The following is a 21,936-nucleotide window of genomic DNA, read 5'->3' as shown; positions in this document are numbered from 1 at the left end:
ACTAAAATGTCAATGACCCACTTTCCTCTTTTTCTTCCCCTAAATATCAGACCAGGGAACCAGCAGTCCTTAGCTCCCCACCCCCTCCCACCAACTCTGCCAACCGCTTAAACCGAATCACCTGTGGAAAAGGTAAAAACATGTTAGCTCAAGTACTAGAAACAGAGCAATAAAAAATTCTGGTACTCAAGGAATCAAGAGACAGCCTCACTTACACTTGTATGGTGTTTAGTTACAGCAGGTCCCCTGAAATGAATGGAGATGGTATCTCCTTTGTTGTTGTCTCTTGGCTCTTCAAACTGGGGCTCCTGCCCATTTGAGAATTTGGATTTTCCAGTGTTGTAATGCAGATGGGAGCACAGAGGTTGGAGGGAATGAGAGTGACAGGAGAAACAACAGTGTCAGGATACCTACCTGTGTGTGCTTCTTATTGTGCATATGGGTGAAGAAGTCAAACATGGTCCCGCAGATGGTATTGCAGTCTTTGCACCAGTGATTGCCAGCATCATAATACTCATAAGCAGCAACAGGCTGATCAGACTGCTTAGCAGTTGGCTGGAGGCTCTCAGTAGAATTAGGGTTCTTTATACAGGAGTTTTCATTTACGTTTGATTCCTAGAGAGAAAAACTTACACTTATAAAAAAGGTGGTCACAATCATAGGAATTATGACCATAAGTCTAGTGCCTAAAATAAAAAGGTATATAAGATGGGGAAGAGTATTAATAGAACCTGTATTCAAAGCTCAAGAAAATTAATTAGGCCCTACAGTTTTTTTCACATCAAGATCATAACTACTAGGGCTGGAAGAGGTGGCTTTTACACTGGCTGCTCTTTTAGAGGGGACCAGGGATCAGTTCCGGTATCCACATGGTACCTAACAACTGCCTGTAACTCCTCTTCGGACCTCTGTGGGTACTGCATGCATGTGATGCTCAAACATATATAGAAGCAAAAATAGCCATATACATAAAAAATAAAGTCTTTCTAAAATAAATAGCTAAAAATTCTCTAGAAGAATACCAAGATCAGAATGAGGTCAGGGAGATTGCTCAACTTAAGCCCAATGATCTGAGTTTCATTTCCAGAATCCATGTAAAAAGCTAGATTTGGTGTCATACATTTGTAATCCCAGTCCTCTTAGGGTGAGAAGGAAGCAGAGCCATGAGAAATGCCTGAAAACTCATGGGCTATCTAGCCTGTAAATCAACACACAGCAGAAACATCAACAAAGACCCTGCCTCAAAAACAAAGTGGATGGAGAAAAGTGACTCTTGAAGTTGTCCTCTTCCCTCCTCACATGTGCTATCACATACACACACATCCCTAAATAAAATGTAATTATATGTATGTATACACATACACGTTATATACATATGTGTATATACATTCATATTATACACACACATATATATAATTTTGTTTTGTTTTGAGACAGGGTTTCTCTGTGTAGCCTCAGTTGTGCTCGACTCACTTTATAGACCACCCTGACCTCTAGCTCACAGAGATCCGCCTGCCTAAGTGTTGGTATTACAGGCATGCACCACCACACTCAGCTTACATATATAATTTTTAAAAAGAATATTCAAGATGGTGGAAAAATTTGACTGCCTTTGAGGAAAGGAACTGGAGAACAATGGTGAGGAGACATTTCACTATATCTTTAGTAGATGCTAAATGTCTTACCTATGGAAACAAATACATTAATCTTAAAAGCCAAAATGACAACTAAAAAGAGAAATGAAATGTAAAAGATAGTTAGCGGGTTAAGAATATGAAGAAAATAATGAATAAGTCAAATCAGTTTTTTCATATATCCTGGAAAGCCAGAGCTGCACATGGATAAAGCAGACAGTAATTTCTATAGAATGACTAAAAGGAATCAGATATTTCTAAACTGCCTAGAAGTCACCAATAGAAGTTAATAACTTTAAGCTAACAATTAATTCTATTTACTTTTTCAGTGCATGTGTATATGCAGGTTTGTGTGTGCTATGGCATGTGTCAGTTCTTGCCTTCTATGTTATTAAAACAAGAACTCTTTTTTTTTTTAAGATTTTATTTTATTTTATGTATGAGTGTTCTATCTGCATTTACACCTGCCAGAAGAGGGAATCAGTTCACATTATAGACGGTTGTGAGCCACCATGTGGCTGCTGGGAATTGAGCAGACAATGCTCTAACCACTGAGCTATCTCTCCAGCCCCAAAAAGAACTCTTTTGTTTCTGCTGTTATGATGTATATTCCAGGCTAGGTGGCCCTGTAGCTTCTGGCTCATTCTTCTGTTTCTCCCATCTCATCTTAGAAGTGCTGGATTTATATGATACTACATCATACTTTTTACAGGCTCTGAGGACTGAACTCAAGTTTTCCAGCTTGCACGGGAAATTCTTCTACCTGCTAAGCCATCTCCCCAGCCTGAATTCTCTCTTAAAATAGAACTTCCCAAGAGTAAGCTATTGATAATAAATGCTTTTATTTATGTGAATTAGTCACTAGGTTGAGAAAAAAGGCATTTAGGAAATGAGAAGATTGGATTGGATGAATTTTAGTAAACAAGAAAGAAGAGATATGCAGTGAGGCAACAAGGTAGAGTCTCACAATCACTAGCTTTGTGTGAAGAGAGTATGAGAATGTTGTCCTACTGAGTGTGGTGGCACATGCCTTAATCTCAGCATTCTAAAGCCAAGGGGGTGTCTGTGGGTTCCAGGCCAGCCACAGCTACTTAGTGAGATCCTCTTTCAAAAATATATTTGAAAGCCTCAAAAAACAAAAACAAAAATGTCTACAGTAATCCTTAGGGGGAAAATAACCAAAAAGTTGGATCATTACCTTGTTGTTAGAGGAACCATTTGAGGGTGACAACTCTTTTTCTGGGCTCTTAGATTTTTCTCCTTTTTCAGGCTTCTCTGTATACTCTTTACAGTCATTCGAAGATTTCAGAGATTTATCAAAGATGTCAATTCCCAAGATCTGAGCCACTTTGTCCAGTTCAGACTGCTTCTTTTCTGCCTCTTCAGTCTCTTTGTGTAGCTCTGCAATATCCTTCATGATACTGTCCTGCAGTCGACTCACCTCCATCAGAAGTGGGTCTTTGTGACCATCCTTCTCCCTTCGCTTCTTGCGCAACATCTCCCCTGAATGGTCAAATGTTTACCAAAAGAAATCCAAGGAAGAAAAACTAAGAAAATTCATTTTTTGAAAGTTTATAGGTAGTAATCTACAGAGTTATACGTTTACAAAATCATTTTCCACCAAAAAGTTGAAAAGCAAGTAAGATTCTCTTTCCTTATGGAGTTGGCTTGGAAGAAGGTAAAGGACAAGTGATCATATCTCTTTTATATAAAGATAATCAGCTAAGGCTCTGTGGACAGGACCTCAGGGGCTCTGTAAACGCTCCCAAGCAACACATGAAGGTTTGTAGTGTCTTCTAAAAAGATTATTTGACTTTATCTAACTTAAGAACATTTTACCAATTTCTTACTGAGTTTATGCTTAATGTTGTCTCTGATTTCAAACTTCAGGTATTTGTGGATAAATCCTTACACTACAAAATAACTAAGTTTTTCATCTTAAACAATACATATTCAGGCACAAACAACTATCCTTTTCTGTTCTCTTTCATACTATTAATCCAGTTTCAGTATTTAGAAACATTGTTACTTTTCCCCTCACTGCATATGTGCATTCTTAAAAGCACAGACAAAGAAATTGAAGGAACAGCAGTGTACATCTGGAATCCCACCACTTTAAAGGTAGAGACAGGAGGATCAGGAGTTCAAAATCCTCTTGAGCTATACAGTGACTGTGAGGCTAGTGTGGGCTACATGAGATCTTGTTTCTAAATACAAAAAAATAAAAAACAACAACGCCAGCCTGGTCTACAAAGTGAGTTCCGGGACAGCCAGGACTGTTACACAGAAAAACCCTGTCTTGAAAAACAAGCAAACAAACAAAAAACAAAAAAACAATAAAAACAGCTGGGCACAGTGGTGCACACCTATAATTCCAGCACTTGGAGAGGCAGAGGCAGAGGCAGTGGATCCCTGATTTTGAGGCTAGCCTGGTCTAGGACAGCCAGGACTACACAGAGAAACCCTGTCTCAAAAGACCAAAAACAAACAAACAAATAAACAAAAACCAAAACCAAAAATAAAAGGAGAAGGTAATAGAATAAAAAGTAAAGTATCACAAAACATTTTGGGCTAAAAAGAAAGCTCTCAGTAGGTGCTGAGGGGACATTATAAGGACATTACAGTCAATTCAAAGTGACTCCCACTAGCTAAATTTGGAAAAATTGAGACAGGGATCAGAAGTTGCTTATTAAAACAGAAACTCACCACACGGAAGTAAAAAAATTAGAAAAACCACTTAACCGTTAAAGCAAGTTTCTCAGGCTAGGAAAGGTGATTAAAATTGGTGAGAAAAAGCTTCAAGGGTGACTTTTACCACAGTCTCAAAGATTTCCCTGGAAAGACACTCCTGACATGAACTTGGCATTGCTTTTACCATAGTCTTGACAAAAATGAACAATCCAAACTCAATCATAAACATCAGACAAATTAAAATTAACAGATATTCTATAAATACCTAAAATATCAAATTATAAATAGAAAGGCTCAGGAACTATTATTATTAAGAGGTAAAAGACTAAAACACTGTGACAACTAAATGTGATAATTTTTTAATTTCCTAATTTTAAAAATCTTTTTGTGAGGTGTGTGTGTATGACTCTCTGTGTGGGCATATGTTCACATGTGTGGATACAGGCACACACATCCTACTGGAGGTCAAAGGGCAACTTTGGGTGCCAGTCCTCCCCTTCTATTTTGCTTGAGATAGGACTTCATCTGCTGCTGCATACATCGGGCTTCTGAATACTGGGATTGTAGATCATGGTACCCTATCTAACTTTCTGTGGGTTCTGAGACTCTAAACTCAGATCCTCATGCTTACACAACAAGTATCCATGAGCCACCATCCCAAGCCTCATTTGATTAGTGTACTGTGTACTGAATTCTTGTTAGGAAATTCAGACTGAAATTCTCAAGGGTATCTCATACTTACAACTTACTCTAAAAGAGTTCAGTAAAAAGTACACTGTAGTGCCAGGCATGGTGGCACACCTTTGGCCCCAGCGTTTGAGAGTTAGAGGCAGCCTGATCTACAGTGAGTTCAAGACCTGCCAGGGCTACACAGAGAAATCCTGGCTCAACAACAACAAATTACACATTCAGATACAAAGACAGGAAGAAAGAGGAGAGAGAGAGAGAGAGAGAGAGAGAGAGAGAGAACAAAAACAGAAAGTATGGTAAAATGTTATTAATTTGAGAGAAGAGAACTACCTGAGAATTCTTTGCATGGCTATTACAGCTTTTCTCTAGGTTTATGGCCAAATTGTTTTCACTGATCTTGTCTAAGTACCAATGCCTCTTCATGTGGGTCTACTGCTCTACTGATACCTTGTTGTTTATGAAGCCGCTCCAACTCTGTCCTGAGATAAAACATTTTCTTCTGCCGGGCTTCCTGGTCAGTTTTCAGCTTTTCCCTCTCTTCAATAACCTATAGAGTACAAAATGGAGAGAGAATGTGATCTGAAGTTCCAAAAATAGGCTGGAAGGGTAGGGTGAGGGGAAGAAAGAAAAAAGCTACACCCATGTTAAAGATTCTATAAGGTGACATGACTGAACTTGACGATTATGGAGAATTAAAATGTTGAAGACCAGAGACAAACTAATTTGAGTTTCTTTTATTCCCTGTGACAGTTAACTATGGCCCACACCTATGGACTATCCAACCTAACATCCTTATGACTACCAAAACCATACAATGTATTCTTAGCAGATCATAAGTTTTCATCAATTCAAAAGCTAATAACATCATTGAAGCCAGGCAGTGGTGGCACACACCTTTAATCCCAGCACTCGGGAGCAGAGGCAAACAGATCTCTGCACCGAAGGCTAGCCTGGTATACAGAGTGAGTTTCAGAACAACCAGGGCTATATAGAGAAACTTTATCTTGAAAAAACAACAACAAACAAACAAATGAGAGAGAGAGAGAGAGAGAGAGAGAGATGGGCTGGAGAGATGGCTCAGAGGTTAAGAACACTGACTCTTCTACCAAAGGTCCAGAGTTCAATTCCCAGCAGCCACATGGTGGCTCACAACCATGTATAATGAGATCTGGTGCCCTCTTCTGCCCTGCAGGCACACATGCAGGAAGAACACTATATACATAATAAATAAATAAATCTTTAAAGAGAGAGAGAGAGAGAGAGAGAGAGAGAAAGAATGAACATCGCTGAACATCAGGAATCTACAACAGAGTTTCCCTCTGCTGTAACATGTCTTACTTGTATCCCCCTACCAATGTATTCTGTATATATTTTTATAACTTATTTTGTTTTGTAGCTAATAAAAATCTCACATAACACTGGGTAGTGGTGTACACACCTTTAATTCCAGGAGGCAGGCAGATCTCTTTGAGTATGAGGCCAGCCTGGTCTACAAAGCAAGTTCCAGGACAGCCAGGGCTGTTACAAAACAAAACAAAAAACAGAAACCCAAACCCCAAAAAACACACCTCATATAACTCAGACCTCATACCACACAGTGGAATGTGGTATTTGTGTTCCTGGGCTATAGCCACTCACATTTGGTTACAAAACAGATTGTTCCTTTTGAAAACTGTGTTTTTGTGTTGACAGGAGACCCTCAACTTCCAAAATGCTTTTTCTATTTAGCTCTTATGCTGATATCTTAAACTTAAAGCCCAGTGTAGTGGCATACACCTCTAAATCCCAGCACTTGGGAGGCTTTTGCAAAAAGACTGCAGTAAGTGCAAAGTCAGCCTGGTCTCCATAGTAAGCCAGGGCCACAGGGCAAGACCTAGTCTCAAAACAAAACACCTTCACCCAAAGTTCAAATGCCTGCACCTAGAATCTTTGCAATCAAAGTGACATTTCATTCAGATACAAGGTCAAGACCAGAATTTTATTCTTTTCTTCGGAGCTATACTACCACGAAAAGTTTCAAGCAGGAAGAACCTAAAGTCACCGACAGCAGCACTGGATAGAACCCAGGTGGGGACACATGAAGAAAAGAACTAAAATGTAGATCTGAGTGACTAACTGTATTAGCTTATTACATATTTCATGTTATTTGAGCTTCACCATTTTCTCTATTTTACGGTAGGAAAAGTGATTAACTATCTTGGGGCTAGAGATGTTCAGCAGTTAAGAGTATGTACCGCTCTTGCAGAGGACCTGAGTTCAGTTCCCAGCATCTGCACCAGGTAGCTCTAGTTCCAGGGTATCCCACATCCTCTTCTGGACTCGCTGCGTACCTGCACTCACATGTGCACATGCCCAGATACAAACAGGAACATGTTTACATAATTAAAAATAAATCTTGGGGCTGGAGATGTGGCTTAGTGGTTAATAATATTGACTGCTCTTCTAGAAAACCTGGGTTCTATGTATTCCCAGCACCTACATAGTGGCTCATAACTGCCTGTAACTCTACAGTCTCCTGGGATCTGAAACACCCATCTGATCTCTATAATACCAGGCACGAATATAACATACAGACTTACATACAGACAAAACACTCATACACATAATTAAATTAAAAATAATCTTAAAATTCATCCAAGGTCACACAATTTGGTCATACAATTTAAAATACAGACACATATTATGTATGGTGGCACAAGCATTTCCCATAACTCAGAAGGCAGAGGCAGATAGATCCTTTGAGTTTGAGGCTAGTCTCATCTACATAATGAATTCTAGGCCAGCCAGGGCTACATAGCAACACCCTGGTCTAAAAACGAACTATGTAACAGATATAGCTGTCTTCAATTTTATGATCTCTTAACCATGTTACTACCAGCTAACAGAAAAAAAAAAGCAAATATGATTTGACTTTAATAGGTGAATGAGAAAAACCATGTATTGTCAGCCCTGACTTAGTATAAGGCTCTTAAAGAGAAGGTACTCACTGTGGAGAGATGCTCAGTGGTTAAGAGCACTGGCTGCTCTTCCAGAGGTCCTGAGTTTAATTCCCAGCACCCACATGGTGACTCACAACCATCTATAATGGGATCTGATGCTCTCTTCTGGCACCTAAGCATACATGCAGGTAGAGTACTCATATATAAAGAAATGAATCCAAAGAAAAATAATTTAGAGTATTACCCTCACACTGATTTTTCAAACAAACTAGCTAGTGGTGGTGTTTGTCCTTAATCCCAGTACTCAAAAGGCAGAAGCAAGCAGAGCTCTGTAAATCTGAGGCCAGCTTGTTCTACACAATGAGTTCCAGGACAACCAGGGCTACACAGGGAAACCCTGTCTTGGAAAAAAGAGAAAGAGAAAGTGCTTAGTCTCTAAACACTTTCCTAAAACTTTTGTCTTTATTGAAACTTAAGGCTGAAGTTCAAAGTATCTGAATACCATAGAAAATTAAAATATTTTTATCTTCCAAGGATTAAATTTCTTTGAAATGGAAAAAGATGAGACTATAAGATAGTTCAAGGATCCCAGCTTCTACTGTCAGCATCTTCAGACCATTCATAGACAGAGAAATAACCTTTAAAAGGCTAGCTATTACAGCGGGACCTAATGATCAGACTTTTTGTTTGGCTATAATGACAAAACATGAGAAGCTCAAAGGGGCTAATACATACATTACTTGAGTAATGACATAAACTTCCAAAAAGAAAAAGTACAAAGGCCTTACATCATGTTAAAACAGAAAACTCAGGTATGAGATGTCCAAACCTAATACTCACCTTCTGCTTCTGGGAGGCACGGTTCTTCTCATTAGAGATCTTCTCTGGATTATATCTTACGAGTGATGGAATGGACACCCGAACAGGAACTCGCTTAACAGAAATTGAGCCTAGAACTGATACGCCTTGTTTGGGCTTTGCAGGAGTCACAGTGGGGATCACACGGAGATTTGGACGACTACGAGTAGCTTGTTTGGTTGTTGGTATTAGCCTATGTGGGTCAGACAAAGGGTGGCTTGATGGTTGAGAGGCAGGATACATGGGCCACCTTGATGCTGCATAGGACATGTAGTGCCTATAAGCATCAAAGGAGGCAGAGGGAATGACAGGTCCCTGGTAGTTTGGCGGTATCCGAGCTGTAGCAAACTGAGGAGCCCTTGGTATGTGATACTGAGATAAAGAAGCAGAATGAGGAAGTCTAATTGGGGTAGATGGGGCTGAAGGCAACATGCACCTAACAGCAACTGATGACTGAAACCCACTGCCAACTATCTCTGGTCCTGAAACATGACCCATTGGATGGTCAGACTTTAGGAATGGAGGGCTATTTTTTGTGAGCAGGTAAGGATCCACTGGGGAGGCTGGGTGTGGATGGGATACTTCTGGGGAGTGAGTATTGCTGTGATGTGCCTCCCTACTCTCCAGTCTGTGAGGATCTGATGAGGGCCCATCAGTTGTGAAACCGTGGTCAATTGAGGAACAGCGGTCATCTGAAAAGCGTCGGTCAGCGGATGAGTGTCTGTCAGCGGATGAATGTCGATCAGCAGATGAATGTCTGTCAGCAGATGAACGTCGGTCAGCTAAGGAACGTGAAGATGGCTTCTTGCCATGAAGTCTTTCTTGGGTGCGTGCAGCCAATTTACTAATTTCTGCTACTCCAATATCCAGTCCTATGGTCTTAAGCAAGTCATGAATCTTGGCATATTCTGGATTGCTCTCTTCTAGTGATTCTAGCTTGATGGCTGGAGTTGAAGGCAGAGAGCTTGCCTTCAGTCTCGCAACTTTACTCTCAGGAGCCCCCAGAGACTTAGGTGGGGATTCTGATTTTATATCCTCCTCTTCATCCCCATAGAGAAATTTCTCCTCATCCTCAATATCAGGGAAGCTACGTCTTCTTTTTTCCTGTGTATTGGTAGGATCTGCCAACATGCTCAGAATTCGAGAAAAGCCACTGCCGTCCTGGCTAGCTCTCTCATGGGGCAGTAAAAAGTCCGTATGTCGTTCAAGTCCCTCAGCCTTCAAATCCAATTTTTCCTTATAGCACAAAAAGCTGTCGACTTTTTCACTGTTGTCTTTAGGTATCTCACAGAAGGGACCCCACTGGTACAGGTTACCCTGAGGTTCTTTCAGGTTGGCCTCCACTGCAGTTCCTTTGTTTTCAATCTCTGAAGCAAAAGCAGCAATAGCACCACTTAGTGGAAGAGGTGGATGCTCAGAATAGAGGGGGCAATCCTGGCTGGAGCTGGTACTGCTGGAAAAGCTCTCAAGCTGCAAACACAAACAAACTTGATTTAGCACCCAAGAGGGAATCACAGAGCACTAGCAATTGAGAGAAAGATTTCCTGAATAGGGGAGATATATACAGATAAAAAGAAAAGTGGTCTTGCCTAAGCCCGAGAAACAAGTCCCCTCTCCAGTGGTCTCTGCCAGGGCAAGGAGAAAGAGGGGCTGAGTAAACCAAGTGCTCTGAACCTTTACCCTGTGCTTCATTCTTTATCAAAGCATATGAATTCAAAAGATTGCAGATATCTTCCTTAGCCTATTTTCCTTTTATATTTTGTTTTCTCTTAAGAACTGTATTTATTATTGCTGTTGTTGAGGTGAGAGGTGTGTGACTATATGGGTACACATAAATACAGTTTATGTTTGGGAGATACGTAACTATATGGGCACACATGAGCTTTGAATATGTTGGGGGAGAGGGCAGGTGTGTGAATACATGGGCACACACAAGCACAGTATATGTGTGAATTTTCAGGAATTAGGTTCTGGAAATCAAACTCAGGTCATCAGGCTTGCCCCCAGCCCTGTTGCTAGGAGTCTAACTACATAGGTCAGGCTGACATTAACTTTCAGTGTGCTCTAACAGGCCTTGAACTTGGAATCCTCAGGCAATAGCCTCTCAGCTGCTAGGATTATAGGTGTGTACCATCCCACCCAACTTGTTTTCATTTCTATTGATGACCAGAAGAAAAAGCACATAAGCAGGACTACTCTGGCGACAGGAAATTCTAAAACTCTAACTAATCAGCCTTCTCTTGTTTCTCTAAGTACCTCAGTACTTGCTCAGAAGTCTTTAGTCAAACTATAGTCTTGCCTGACCATCTTTTCATAGGAAGGAGAAACAGTGTCAAGGCCAGAAATGCTGTGACTTGTCTGAAATTTACACAGGAAGTTGATGCTTCCAAAATCAGAATCACGTCATTTCTAGTCTAATGTTCTACAATTCATATGCTTCTTTCTTCTAAAGAGATGAAGAATTCAGGATTATCTTCTCCTTTTGCCTTTCATTTCCAAAAAACTCACATTCAAAGATTCCCTATAGAGCTATTCAATTTAAGCGGGAAAAGTCAAGGCAGATACTTTCCAAAATGTTTTTAGAAAGTAATATAGCAATAGAAGGCCTTGTTGATACACTCACTATGAGTCTTCAGTTTACTCTGGGAATCCCAGGAGTGGTTGCTCATGGTTAAGCATAACATTGTTAGTACAGAAATGCTACACAGACACTAATAAGGAGCAGAGTCCCAGGAAAGTATCAGGACTTAGGATATTAGAGGGACTACCAAGAGAAATGCAACAAAGACCTGCAAGGAAGGCTTCGTGTCCACTTCAATTCGTTTCTTCAGAATGGACTTCTTAGGCATCACAGGTACTTCCTCAGGCCGATGCAAAGAATATCCTGGCTCCTCTGTTGTTAGGACACCTGACAACCCAGGGATGGAACATCCAGTCCTAGCATCAACGCTCACCAGCTCCTGACTCAAGCTCCTACTTTGTTCCTCCTCTTCCTCTCGCTTTCTCCTGGCAAGGTCCAGTTCTCGAAACTCAGGGTCAAGAAAGCTAGGGCTTGGGCTGCTTCTTCGCTGTCGATAGTTGCGAGTCCCAGATGTAAAACTTGAGTGATCTCCTCCCATGCCGTGTATCTTCTCTGTGTCATCATAACGGGGCCTTTTGGCCTCTCGGCTTCTTTCCTCAGATCCTATGGAATAGGAGGAGCTTTTGAGTTTGTCTCTATCCCGTTCTGTTCCCCTCAACAGTTCATCATGACAACTGATATGGGGACTATACTCAGATCGATGCACAAAAGTTTCTCTCGTCCGGTAGTCCTCATCAAGTTGTCCCAAGAAGGGACTAAGTGGTCCCTCCTCCCGAGAAATATATCGTTCAAGGCCTCGAGAGCACTGGGAGCTTCGAGTGAAGACAGAATCATCAGTCGGGTCATCCCTGAGGAAAGAGACAAGGATCACTGAATATAGTGACTTGGAGAAAGAAAAGCCAGACAATGCTAAAATACTATTATTTAGGAGGGGGACAATAGAATGCTTAAAGTAAATAATCATGAAATCCAAAGACAGATTAGACATGGAACATTTCCTCTTCCTTTCCCAGGGTCACCAACAGCTTTAGACTCTATTAAGAGACTAATACACTAACAGAACTCTTAGGCTAATTATTTTTTTAATTAGTCTGAGGATACTGAGTATCACACTAGAGCTCAGGAGATAAAAAACCATAACAAAGAGGCTAGAGAAATGATTCAACAATTAAGAGTGCATACTATCTTCTAGAGGACCCAAGTGTAGTTCCCAGTACCCATGTTTAATGGCTTACTCCATTACATTTCCCCTTCTTGATTAGAGCACACATGCATTCTCATGTGCATACAGAAGCACACATACACACATAACTGAAAAATAAAAATAAATCTTAAAAAAAAATCAGAGTCCTAATTGATACAGTTTGACTAGCTAGACTAGGTATAGTGGCCTACACCTTTAATCCCAGCACCAGGGAGGCAGGTGGACTGCTCTGAGTTCCAGGACTACATCCTGATACACTATGTTGGAAAAACAAAGAACAAAACAGGGGCTGGAGAGGGGACTCACTGGTTTAAAGCACTGGATGCTCTCCTAGAAGACATGGGTTTGACTCCCAGAACCCACATGGTGGCTCACAACCATTTATCTCTAACTTGGAGACCCAATGCCCTCTTCAGGCTTCTTCCTAAGGCACCATGCAAGTACATAGTACACAGACATACATGCAGGAAAGACACCCATACACATAAATACAAAATTTAAAAACAAAACAATAACAAAAACTTGACCAGTTAAATTAAAGCTCTTTGTCAGGACCAACAGCCCTAACATTGCTTGAGAATTTATTAAAAAGTAATGATTCTAGGACTGGAGAGATGGCTCAGTAGTTGGTACTGGCAGCTCTTCCAGGACCTGGGTTCAATTTCCAGCACCCACATGGCAACTCACAACTGTCTGTGACTACAGTTCCAGGGGATCTGACTACCTCACACAGACATGCATGTGGGCAAGACACCAACACATATAAAATAAAAATAAATTAAAATACACATATATATTGTTTTTTTTTTTTTTTTTTTAAGTAATGATTCTAACCAGAGAAGGTGATAACAGTAAGAGTTCAGAGCCAATCTGGGCTCTAGCAACTCTGAAGACAGATTGGCTGTGGACCTATCTCAAAAACAAAACAGAATAAAACAAACAAAAAGGAAATACAGATTGTTGGGCTCTACCTCAGGCCTAATGGACTAGAGTTTTAATTTTAACAAGATTTCCAGGTGGTTTGTATGTGCTTTAAGGTTCGAGAAACAACATTCAAGAACAATGGCTTTTGAGCTTTGTCTCATGGTTTGGAGTCAATTCTTAACCTGGCTTTCCTTCGCTGTGCAGGGGACTGAACCTGGGCCTCTGCGTCTAACAGGAGTGTGCCTAATCACTGAGCATATGTATCTCAAGCCCACAGATTTTCTACAAAGCACTTAGGGGCTGCCTAAAGGAAATACGTTGGGAAAGCGGTGAGGGAGGCCCTGGACTTCCCATCTCCTTTAAGTTGTCTCAGTCCCAACTTCAGTCTACATCCTCAAACCTGATATATTTCTACTGGGGGAAAAGTTTCATTATAAGGATAACTAAAACCCTAAAACTGTTTGGTCATGTTCTTTCCTGCCTTGCCTGGATATCCACGAGCAGTCTCCTACTGTAGGACCCAGAAATAAGTGATGTTTTGGCTCACTGTGTATTTTTATTTTTCAGAAATAGAAAAGTCTCAGACCTTTGTGGCATAAAGGTCAAAATTCAGGATGAGATAGTTTTCCTTCTAGCTCAGAGGCAAATAATAAACTTAGCTATTTGGGGGCACTATGGCCATAGAGCTTCTATGACCCAAAAAACAAGGATTCTGACTTAAATTGTAGATTGAAAGAAAGATCTCTAGGATTTTTGGTTTTTCAAGACAGGGTTTCTTTGTGTAGCTCTGGATGCCCTGAAACTAGCTTTGTAGAGTAGGCTGGCTTCAAACTTGCCTCCTCTACCTCACGAGTGCTGGGACTAAGCCACCACTGCTCAGCTCCTCTCCAATGTTTTAAAATTGCATTTTAAAATAGTTTTGTGTATGTATATGTCTGTATGTTTCTGGGCACATGTGGTCAGTGGCACATGTATACAGGTCAGAGGACAATTTGTGGGAATTGGTTCTGTCCTATTGTATGTGTCCAAGGTATTAAACTTAGGACTTCAGGCTTAGTGGCAAGTGCTTTTATCTGCTGAGCCATCTCACTCACCCAGACATCCTGTATACCAAGATAGCCTCTAGAATTTTAGAAATCTAATTTCATAAAAAAAGAAAACAAATAATCTCAGGATTTAGGAGGCTGAGGCAGGATTATCACCTTGAGTTTGAGACCAGACTGAATAGAATGAGTTCCAGGCCAGTGTGAGTTTTAAGGTGGAACCCAGCCTCAAACAATACAAAAAGAAGAAAAAAATATGGCACTGGAGAGATAGCTCAGCTGTTAAGAGCACTGGCCAGGTACAATGGGGCATTCCTGTAATCCCAACATTCAGACAGGCAGATCTCTGTGAGTTTGAGGCCAGCCTGGTCTACAAAGCGAGTCCAGGATAGCCAAGGTTACAACAGAGAAACTCCTCAAAGTCTCAAAATGAAAAAGAAACTGTTTATTAAAAAATCCAGGGCTGGAGAGATGGCTCAGAGGCCAAGAGCACTGGCTGTTCTTCCAAAGGTCCTGAGTTCAATTCCCAGCAATCACATGGTGGCTCACAACCATCTGTAAAGAGATCTGGAGCGCTCTTCTGGTGTGTAGTACTACATGCAGGAAGAGTACTGTATAAATAATAAATAAGCAAATCTTAAAAAAAAAAAAACAGAATGAATTACCATCCAGAGAAATTAATATGTTCCCTTTTTAAATTTTAAAAAGATTTATTTTAAATTTTTATTTAGGTGGGTTCATTTATTTGATCACCTTCAGGAGCCCAGAAGTGTTTTAGATCTTTGGAGCTGTAGTCATAGACAATTGGGAGCTAGAAACCAAACGTAGGTCTTCTAAAAGATAGTGTACATTCATTTTTTTTTGATAGTGTACATTCTTAACCATTGTTATCTCTTCAGCTGTCCTATGTTGTTTCTAATAATGTGTTTCTAAAAATGACCTTTTAAAAATATTTAAAAATTTTATGCATGTGTTTTGTCTTCATGTATGTCTACACACCAAATATATGCATAGAGGCCAGAAGAGGGTTATCAGGTCCCTGGAACTGGAGTTACAGGTGGTTATGAGCTGCCATGTAGGTGCTGGAAATCAAACCAGGGTCCTCTAGAAGAAGAGCCAGCACTGTTAACCAATGACCCATCCTTACAGACCCATAGAAATGACCTTAAAAAATATCTGGATAATTTTGAGGTCTTAATGCATTATGAAACAGGACTGGAATAAACTAAGAATGGCCTCTGAATTTAAAAAAAAAAAAACACTCAAAAGTTTTAATCTTATCAATTATAAAGACATCTATTTCTAAGGAAAATGTTCATGAGTTGACTCACTTCACCAAATCACCCAGCAACAGGCTTCATAATAGTGTAGGAGAAAAACCCCATAAACTATATGTACAGTAGCAGGGTCACCTATGTTCCACTACTCACTAGAACCAGGACATGTCACCACCAAATAAAACATTAACCCAAGATCTAATATGACACTAAGTTATCAAGAAGCTACAAATACGATAATCCTCATAAAGCCTTAGTGTGACTTTGAATTGCCAACAAAAGTAGGGATATAATGGAAGGCGTCACAAGAACAGTTAGAAAAACAAAACAAAACCAGAAGCTGTCATGTAAACATAGTCCAGAGTCAGGTTGCACATTAGAAATTCAACCCTCTTTTTTCAGGACTCCCACCAGTTAGGAGAGAACTGACTCAGGGAATAAGAGTATTGGCTATTTTTCCAGAGGATTTGAGTTTAGTCCCCAGCACCTATACAGCAGCTCACAACCATCTGAAACTCCAGTTCTAGGGCATCCAAAATGGGCACTAGGCATGCAAGTGGTACATATGTAAATACACACAGCAGACACTTAAGACACACAAACTTTTAAATTAAAAAAGTGTGATTATTTTTAACATTAATCACAACTGTCAATCAGTGGTCAGACACATCTTTAGTCCCAGCACTCAGGAGGCAGAGGCAGGCAGGTCTCTGTGAGTTTGAGTCCAGCCTGGTCTACAGAGCTAGTTCCAGGACAGCCAAGGCTATACAGAGAAACCCTGTCTCAAAAACAAAAACAAAAAGAATCACAGCTGCTTGTAGCACAAAACAGTCCAGTGACAGACACTCTAAAAGCTTTGGCTAAACTGGAGATGGCGGAGCATGCCTTAACCCTAGCACTTAGGAAGCAGAGGTAGGAAAGATCTCTGTTGAGTTCTAGGCCAGCCTGGACTACATTCTGAGTTCCAGGACAGCCAGGACTACACAGAGAGACCCTCTTTCAAAACAGTAACAACAACCTTGGCTAAGACCAATTAGTTTTGGTTTGATTTGAGTTTGTTTTTTCTTCTTTCTTTTTCTTTTCTTTTCTTTTTTTTCCAAGACAGGGTTTCTATATGTAGCCTTAGGTGTCCTGGATTCAAACTAGACCAGGCTGGCCTCAAACTCACAGAGATCCACCTGCCTCTGCCTCCCTGAGTGCTGGGATTACAGGCTTGCACCATCACAACCAGCTTGGTTTAGGTTTTCAAGACAGGGTTTCTTTATGTAGACCTGGCTGGCCTCGAACTCAGAGGTCCTATGAGCTATCACTACCCAGCTGACTCTTACATGTACATTTAAAATCATTCAGGAGTGCCATCTGATAGAACTTTATGTAAAGACAAGAAAGCACTTTTTGCCAGTCAGTGGTGGTGCATTCCTTTAGTCCCAGCACTCAGGAGGCAGAATAGGCAGATCTCTGTAAGTTGAGGCCAGCCTAGAGGTCTACAGATAAGAGTTCGAGGACAGCCAAGGCTACACAGAGAAATCCTGTCTCGAAAAACAAAAACAAAGAGTTAGATGTGGATAATAGGAACATGAGTGTTCACTGTACTTTATTCCGTTTTTTTTTTAATTTTTATTATCATATATTAGTAGTACAAAATAGCATAACATTTTCCTATATGCAAAATATACTTTGATTATATCTCCCCCATTGCCCCTTTCAATCCCTTTCATTCTTCCTACTCATCCTTTCCTCGTACCAAATAGTATCCCTTCTTTTTTGTTTGTTTACAAAAATCCATTAAACAAATTTAAAATGTAAGGCTAGAGGTATAGCTCAATGACAGAATGTTTGTCTAGCAGTGGTTCTCAACCTATGGTCACAATGACCCCTTTAGGGGTCAAATGACCTTTTCACAGGGGTCAAATATTAGACAGCCTGCATATCAGGTATTTACATGACGATTCATAACAGTAGCAAAAAATTACAGTTAAGAAGCATCAATTAAAGTAATTCTATGGTTAGGGAGTCACCACAACATGAGGAACTCTATTAATGGGTCACAGCACTAGGAAGGTCGAGAACCACTGGTCTATAGGTATATAAATCCACAAAGAAGTTTTCACAACAACGTTCTTAGTAGAATTCTTTATAACAGCTAAAGAAAAGGCAACCCAATGATATTCAACAACTTACTAATAATGAATAAACAGAACTTGTTATATACACATTATGAAATATTATTGGCAATAAAAAGAAACACCATGAACATGATGAACCTTAAAACATGTGAAAGCTAGTCACAAAGAATCATACATTATATAAATAGGAAGCTCATTAAAGTAAAAAATAAAGATTGCTTAGAACTGAGATAAGGCTAAGGGTGTTAGGATTTCTCCAGAAATAATAAAAATGTTCTAAAATGTATTGCTATTATGGATACACAACTCTGAATATGTGTCTCAGTATCCAAGTGTCTTAAAAGTTTTCACTCAACTTGTTCACACTCCCTTTTTAGAGTAAGTTATAGTCCATTAGAGAGCTGCTAAGGCAAGACCACAATCTTGATGGTCTGGAGTGCTGGCTAGTTTTATGTTAACCTGACCCACGCTGGAGTCACCTGAGAGGAGTGAACCTCAATTGAGAAAATGCCTCCTACGCTGGAGAGATGGCTCAGAGGTTAAGAGCACTGGCTGCGTTTCCAAAGGTCCTGAGTTCAATTTCCAGCAACTGCCTGGTGGCTCACAACCATCTATAATGATATCTGGTGCCCTCTTCTGGTGTGCAGGCACACATGTAGGCAGAATACTGTATAAATAATAAATAAATAGAAAGAAAGCTAGAAAGAAAGAAAAAGAAAACGCTCCATGAGACTGGGGTGTGGGTATGGAGCATCTTCTTAATTAGTGACTGATGGGGAAGGTCCCAGCTCACTGTGATGTTGCCATCCCTGGGCTGGTGGTTCTGGTTTTTATAAGAAAGCAGGCTGAGCAAGCCATAAGGAGCAAGTCACTAAGCAGTGCCCTTCCACGGCCTCTGCATTAGTTCCTGCCTCCAGGTTCCTGCTGTGTCTGAGTTCCTGTCTTGACTTCTTTCAGTGATGAACTACAAAGTGAAAGTGTAAGCCAAATAAATCCTTTCCTTCCCAACTTATTTTCAGTCATGGTGGTTCATCATAATAATTGTAACCCTAACTAAGACATTTGGCTTTTACTCAAAAACCTAATAACAAGATGTGACAAATTCAAAAAAAGAGAAAAAATATTGGGGGGGGGGTCTCAAGAAAAAAATTAAAATGGCCTATTAGAAATGGCCTAAAGATCTTATTTTTAAAAGAATGTGTGTGTGTGTGTGTGTGTGTGTGTGCGCGCACACACACGTGCATTTCTTTCTCTGTGTAGTTATGTGCACCTGAGTACAGATGCCCATGAAGGCCAGAAGTGGACACTGGATCCCTTGGAACTGTAGTTACAGGTTTATAGTTGGTTTGAGTCATTGAACATGAATTCTAGAAACTCCTCTGCAAGAGCAACCAAGTGTTCTTAACAACTGAGCCATCTCTCTAGCCCTGGAAATGGCTGGTTCAATTAGCTGAAGACTAGACCACCATCAGGAAACATATGAATATGCTAATGGATCTACAACCTGATTTTACTGAATAGTAATTATCCATACAAAAAGAAACCATAACAAGGAGAGCAACAGAACCAGAAAATTTGAACACAGGGGTCTTCCCCGAGACTGATACTCCAACCAAGTACCAGGCATGGAGATAACCTAGAACCCCTGCATGGATGTAGCCCATGGCAGTTTAGTGTCCAAGTGGGTTACAAAGTAATGGGAAGAGGGACTGCCTCTGACATAATCTGATTGGCCTGCTCTTTGATCACCTCCCCCTGAGGGGGAGCAGCCTTACCAGGCCACAGAAGATGACAATGCAGCCACTCCTGATGTGATCTGATAAATATCAGAAGGAAGGAGAGGAGGACCTCCCCAATCAGTGGACCTGGGGAGGGGCATGCATGAAGAAGGAGGAGGTGGGGAGGGTGGGACCGAGATGGGAGGAGGGAGGAGCTTATGGGGGGGATACAAAGTGAATAAAGTGTAATTAAGAAAAGAAAAGAAGAGAAGAGAAAAGCTGAGTGAAAACCAGAACAATAGCTGAGTGGTGGTAGCACACGCCTTTAGTCCTACCACTCAGAAGGCAGAAGCAGGAGGATCTCTTGAGTTCCAGGGCAGCCTGGTTCAGGACAGCCAGGACTACACAAAAATGTGCAGGTGGTAAAAATATAAAAAGTAGACCCACAGCTCCCATTTAGAGCCTCTCTCACTGTCTCTAAAACAGATCTCTTTAAGTCACGTGATTCTAGAAATACTACAGTTCTAAACACATTCTGAGGAAAATTAACTTTTCATAATTTGAAAAGATAGTTGGTTCTCAGAAGCATATATGCATAACAAAAGGAAATGCCAGACTAAGCCCTACAAAAGGAAATGTTGAAGTTACTTAACCCAGCAAGGAAGGAAGAGAATCACACCCTGTACCACCACCCTAGTCCACCTACTCAATCACCTCCCAAAATAGAAGCAGACTGAAGGGCAAGAGCTGTTGACTCAATTAGCGACCCAGTCACACACCTTGAAGGCCTACCATCAGAAGCCTCAGTGTTACGTAAGACTGTCCTTGCTTCACTGCATCCATAGCCACTGGAGCTTTGAAGTAAATATCACCAGTAATACCACTGTCCTGACTTCCTGCCCAGCTGTCCCCATCTGCCTGCCTATACTCTATACAATACTTAACATTACCTGTAATAAACAATATTTCCTTGATTAATTCTCATATTTATGAAAACCCCACTGTGCTAGACAGAGACTATAACAAATATGCTCTAAGATGGAGAAAATGCTGTCCTGTACTCCCATGCTTACCTTTTTACTTTTCTTATGTAATAAAACTATTTAATCTCCACATATAATTTTTAGTAATTAAGGTCTATATTCAACACTGTTTAGTTTATTTGTAAGCAGTAATCACACATATATTTTTAAAGATCTCTAACTTTCTATTACTGCTCCATAAATTTAATATACATACTTGTATTATTTAAATGCTTTCAGTATCCATATTTTGGCCCAAGCAAGCTAAAAATGAATCACTGAAAAATAATTTTCTAGCAGGCTGTTGGGCTCATGCTTCTCAGCACTCAGGAAGCAGAGGCAGAAAGATTTCTGCAAGTTCCAGGTCAGCCAGAACTACATAGACTGCCTCCTGCCCCCCTACCCCCCCCCAAAAAAAAAAGCCAAGTACATTACCACAAGCCTTTAATTCCAGTGCTAGGAAGCAGAGGCATGCCAATCTCTGTGAGTTCAAAGCCATAGTGAGACTCTATCTACATACTGAGACTCTATTTCAAATAAACAAACCCTTTATCAATAAGAATATAAACAAACATATGTGGTGACCCACCTTTAATCCTAACACTCCGGAAGCAGAGGCAAGAGGATCTCTGAGTTCAAGGCCAGTCTGGTCTACAAAGTGAGTACCAGGACAGAAACCCTGTTTCAAAAAAACAAACAAAAACAGACTTTCCATTTTCTCCAAAACCTTTATTGTATAAGAGGCTCTTCTTAGATTTTAATCCAATATTTGATATATGTCCCCTTCTCTTTCTACATGTGCCACGATGATTTTGTTTTTGTTTTCTCTGGCACACTTTTCAGTCAGCAACAGAATCTTTATCAACATACTCATCCCAGTCAGAAAGCCTTTTTCAGTGTGATAGCTTCTACTGGACACAGCACAGGGGATGATTTCAGTGCTAGCACCATACATTCAAGCACATCACTCAGAAAACAGTATTTCTACCATCCAAAATTAGTCTGGTACACCTGTCATAGCTGAAGCCTACCTGCCCACGTCCTCCAGACCATCCACTGGAGACCCCAGCCGGTCACTGAGCCGCCGCCGCTCTGGTGTGCTAGGACAGAAGTGGTCATTGCCAACCGTGATCCTTAAACTCTGCTCCAAAGAAGAATCAGAGCACAGACCCGGAGAATGTCTCTACAAAAGTTAAAAATAAATAAATAACCATATAGTAGTCAACATG

At 40.5% G+C, this 21,936-nt stretch overlaps 1 protein-coding gene across 5 annotated transcripts in view; it reads right to left on the bottom strand.

Moving 5' to 3' along the window:
* Znf318 (zinc finger protein 318) overlaps positions 1–21,936 on the bottom strand; it is a 50,212-nt gene that overhangs the window by 25,046 nt on the left and 3,230 nt on the right. For 4 of the 5 annotated variants that reach the window (XR_009586769.1, XR_009586768.1, XM_021640153.2 and 1 more), the window contains exons 2-7: positions 21,739–21,890; positions 11,602–12,241; positions 8,795–10,282; positions 5,463–5,562; positions 2,833–3,137; positions 415–615 (exon numbers count right to left, since the gene is read on the bottom strand). Coding sequence is in view for 3 of the 5 variants with exons in the window: in XM_021640153.2 (XP_021495828.1) it covers positions 415–615; positions 2,833–3,137; positions 5,463–5,562; positions 8,795–10,282; positions 11,602–12,241; positions 21,739–21,890 (2,886 nt within the window). In the remaining 2 variants the exon portion in view is untranslated. The remainder of the gene's footprint in view (positions 1–414; positions 616–2,832; positions 3,138–5,462; positions 5,563–8,794; positions 10,283–11,601; positions 12,242–21,738; positions 21,891–21,936) is intronic. The other variant, XM_021640152.2, reaches the window with a different exon arrangement.

Source organism: Meriones unguiculatus, chromosome 16, assembly GCF_030254825.1.
Source record: "Meriones unguiculatus strain TT.TT164.6M chromosome 16, Bangor_MerUng_6.1, whole genome shotgun sequence".
NCBI classification, from domain to species: domain Eukaryota; kingdom Metazoa; phylum Chordata; class Mammalia; order Rodentia; family Muridae; genus Meriones; species Meriones unguiculatus.
Note: the sequence above shows the minus strand (reverse complement) of the source record. Positions and strands in the feature narration are given on the sequence as shown.